This window comes from Clupea harengus, chromosome 24 (genome assembly GCF_900700415.2).
Source record: "Clupea harengus chromosome 24, Ch_v2.0.2, whole genome shotgun sequence".
Lineage (NCBI taxonomy): Eukaryota > Metazoa > Chordata > Actinopteri > Clupeiformes > Clupeidae > Clupea > Clupea harengus.
Genome location: NC_045175.1, coordinates 11934899 through 11938890, shown reverse-complemented (window position 1 = coordinate 11938890; position 3992 = coordinate 11934899). Strand labels below are relative to the sequence as shown.

Sequence of the window (3992 nt, the reverse complement as noted above, 5' to 3'; positions counted from 1 at the left end):
CTTTTGTCCAATTAGATTTTTTGTAGATGTAATGCTTCATCCTAAAATAGTGGTATGTTTATACTGAAATCATTACTGTTAATTTGAAAATATGCTGTTTAATCAGCATTTGAGACTCTGATTTTGAGATTTGCATTTGAGATTTGTCAGGCAATGGTTTCACAAGTAGATCCATCAACTTCTCTGATTAGAAGGAAGAAAGTCTCAGTTTAAGTGTCCTTTGTCTGACAGTAGAAGGTGTTAATCTCCAGGCCCACCTAACATGGGTCACACTAAATAACAGGGACTTTAGAGACACATGGTCCCAAAAACATTCAGTTCTTCTCCTCTTAGAGCTCAGTCTCACACATATAGCTCAGGAACAGAGTCACACATGTAACAACCAGATATACTTCAAGAGGTTCTTTGCTTAAAGCAGCAATAAGGAGTTCTGTTCCAAAACGACCTAACAGGGAGGCAAAAACCTAGCAAACACCACCAGCAGCCCAGTTGACACTGATAGAAGCTTGCCAACACACTAACTGGTGTCTTTTGGCAGTATAGCTAGCAATGTCATGCTCTGAAAGCTTTTCTTCCATTTTTGCCGGGTATTCCAGCCCGGTATACAGACCTACATAGGGCATATCCTCATCATTAACTCCCAAACCCGATACACAAGTTGTGACCTATTATTAGGGAGCATCACTTCCACATCTCTCTCTCTCTCTCTCTCTCTCTGTCTCTCTCTCTCTCTCTCTGTGTGTGTGTGCCATATGTTTTCTGTTTCAATATATCTCCAAAGATGAGAACTTTGAGCAAACCTCTTCCCACACGCAGAGCATGAGGGTTCTCCCCAGTGTGGATTATCTGAAGTCAGTACAGAACACACCTGTGGTTGATCTAATGGCTGGTTGCACCTGTGGGTTTTGGGCAGTGGCGGCTGGTGAATTTTTTTTTTGGAGGGGCGCAGTTGGGCGGCGCGGTTAAAATAGCACTCCACAATAAGAAAAGAGTTTCAGTAGAATATTTAAAAAAAACAAAGCTTCATTTCAAGAACACACAGTGCTCAACACTATCCAATAACAACCATCAACAAACTGTAACTTTGGGCATGAGAGGTTCACAGCACAATGGTTTCAGAGGTTTACAGAATAAAACAGGTGCCCACACCCTCACATGAGAGGTTTAGAGCACAAGAGATTCAGAAAGAGATTTAGCCCTCCTCTCTTTCAAGTTGGCAAATGTCACTAACTTTTCCCTCACAACAGCCAGAAGTTCATTCTGGACTGTTTTGGATGTTCCCTTAAACACAGTCGCGCTCTCGAGATGCGCTTTCAGTGAACTGTCAAGTGAGGCAACGACGTCCACCAAGCCACGGAATATCCCTGGGTTATCCGAGTTCTCGCTCTCATCATGACCACGCAGGGCCAACTCAAATGCACCACAGAACTTCACACAGTATTATTCTTGAGAGAATGTGTCTGTTTTTCAACACCATCACACACTTGAAAAACTTAGGTTTCAATCTCTATCCCAACACATGCTTCAGGCATGAAGAAATTAGCCGTAATCATGTTCATGACATTTTGTTTAAAACTCATTTACCAAAGACATTTAAAGAAATTATACTTTGTCAAGTATTATCAGGGCAGCACATCAGAACTGTGGATAGTCTGGTGTCTCTTGAGATAACCAATTATACTAAAGGCCTTTCCACACTGAGGACACCGGGCTTTTCCCCAGTATGGATCTTCTGGTGTGCCTTGAGAGTAGACATGTGTCTAAAGGCCTTTCCACACTGAGAACACTGATACGGCTTTTCCCCAGTATGGATCCTCTGGTGTGCCTTGAGAGGACCTATTTGGCTAAAGGCCTTTCCACACTGAGAACACTGATACGGCTTTTCCCCAGTATGGGTCCTCTGGTGTTTCTTGAGATCAGACATGTGACTAAAGACCTTTCCACACTCTGAACAGTGATGTGGCTTTTCTCCAGAGTGTGTGATCTGATGGGTGGCGAGATTCGAGTTTCTCTTGAAACTCTTCCCACAAGTAGTGCACTGATATGGCTTTTCACCAGTATGGATCCTCTGGTGTGTCTTGAGAGTACCTATTTGGCGAAAGGCCTTCCCACACTGAGAACACTGATACGGCTTTTCACCAGTATGGATCCTCTGGTGTACCTTGAGAGCAGACATCTGTCTAAAGGCCTTTCCACACTCTGAACAGTGATGTGTTTTTTCTCCAGAGTGTGTGATCTGATGGGAGGTTAGATATGAGTTCGTCTTGAAACTTTTCCCACACTGAGAACACTGATATGGCTTTTCCCCAGTATGGATCCTCTGGTGTTTTTGGAGAGCAGACATGTGGCTAAAGACCTTCCCACACTGAGAACAGTGATATGGCTTTTCACCAGTATGGATCCTCTGGTGTGTCTTGAAATTATTAATTCTACTAAAGGCCTTCCCACACTGAGAACACTGATACGGCTTTTCCCCAGTATGGATCCTCTGGTGTGTCTTAAGAGCAGACATGTGACTAAAGACCTTCCCACACTGAGAACACTGATGCGGCTTTTCCCCAGTATGGATCCTCTGGTGTTCCTTGAGAGCAGACATCTGTCTAAAGGCCTTCCCACACTCTGAACAGTGATGTGGCTTTTCTCCAGAGTGTGTGATCTGATGGGAGGTGAGATATGATTTCCTCTTGAAACTCTTCCCACAAGTAGTGCACTGATACGGCTTTTCCCCAGTATGGATCCTCTGGTGTCTCTTGAGAGTACCTATTTGGCTAAAGGCCTTCCCACACTGAGAACACTGATACGGCTTTTCCCCAGTATGGATCCTCTGGTGTAGCTTGAGGCTAGAAGTGTCATTAAAGGAGTTTCCACACTGAGAACACTCATGTGTTTTTTTTCCAGTATGTGTCATCATCTGCTCGGTTAGGTGTGAGCAATTGGGACTTCTGTCTTTGTTTCTTTTTTCCTCAGAGTTCCAACTCTTGTTAGATTGGATCCTTTGAATGTCTCCTGTGAGAAGAAAAAAATAAAACAATATATTCCCTCTTCTCCTCTTTCTGGTATGCAATTTCTACAATACTGGCACATATATTTGACATGTATTTTGATATATTGGTTATTTGTTAGAAATATACATCACTTGGAAATGACTTTGGATAAAAGTGTCTACCAGAAGCCTAAATGTAAATATAAACAGAGATACACACACATAAATAACAGAGCTTCAGAACAAATGATTACAGACACTTTCTCTCCTTTGAATGCAGCAGACTACAGGTAGTATCCCATAAGTAAGGTATTCACAGTTCTATGTTCTCTCAATAGGTCTCATATTGTGAAGCACAAGTTAGCCATTCTCTAAAATACAAGTATTGTATATATATATATATATATATATATATAACACATAACAATAAACAAGCAACTTACTTGTAGGTGAAGAGTCAAAGTCATTATTTTCTCTTAAATCAAATTCTTCTTCAACTTTGATTTCCATTGGTGAATACTTTTCTTCTTTCAAAGTCATGATGGGTGACGTGTTCATTTCAGTCTTGCATTCACAATCCATTCCATGCTTTTCTTCCACCGTCTTACATGTAGACAGATACTCTTGTAGGAAATCATCAAATTCTTCTTCTTTTATCTCCTGCTTCACTGAAGTGGGCAGTTGTGTTGGTTCAGTAAATCCAGACATTTCAGACTTCAGTTCTGTTTTGGGAAAAAAACTTGATCAAACTATCCTTGGTGAATTACTGTATACTTCCAGAGCATCCCAGTGCCAGCCTTGAAAAGGTGAGTTTAGTAATCTGACTCCACGCTGTGGGGTTAATATAATGCTTCTTCTGCCTGACCTATTATCTCTCTGGATTCAAACCTAGCCAATCAGGTGCAGGACCTTTTGGAATGCAAACTAGCATGACAAAGGGTTATGGGCAGGAATTACACGTCAATGAGAACCGTTTACACGTCTGATGGTCTTCAGGTGGGCATGGCCA

At 41.9% G+C, this 3992-nt stretch overlaps 1 protein-coding gene across 1 annotated transcript; it reads right to left on the bottom strand.

Annotated features, from left to right (window-relative positions):
• Positions 1-209: 209 nt before the first annotated feature.
• LOC122128743 (zinc finger protein 135-like) lies at positions 210-3379 on the bottom strand. Its single transcript, XM_042703475.1, has 3 exons — positions 2242-3379; positions 1715-1821; positions 210-257 (listed from the first exon to the last, which is right to left on the bottom strand). The coding sequence occupies exons 1-3, from the start codon at positions 2909-2911 to the stop codon at positions 210-212; spliced, it is 825 nt and encodes a 274-aa protein (XP_042559409.1). The 5' UTR covers positions 2912-3379.
• Between the last annotated feature and the right edge of the window lie 613 nt (positions 3380-3992).

Excerpts from the sequence above, each read along its gene's own strand:
- LOC122128743 (XM_042703475.1), bottom strand. The coding sequence starts at position 2,911 with ATGATGACACATACTGGAAAAAAAACACATGAGTGTTCTCAGTGTGGA. Across the intron at positions 1,822-2,241 it reads GAACTCATATCTAACCTCCC|ACCAGAGGATCCATACTGGG; the intron begins ATCAGATCACAC and ends CTCTCAAGGCAC. Across the intron at positions 258-1,714 it reads AGAAGATCCATACTGGGGAA|GTGGGCCTGGAGATTAACAC; the intron begins AAGCCCGGTGTC and ends GACCCATGTTAG.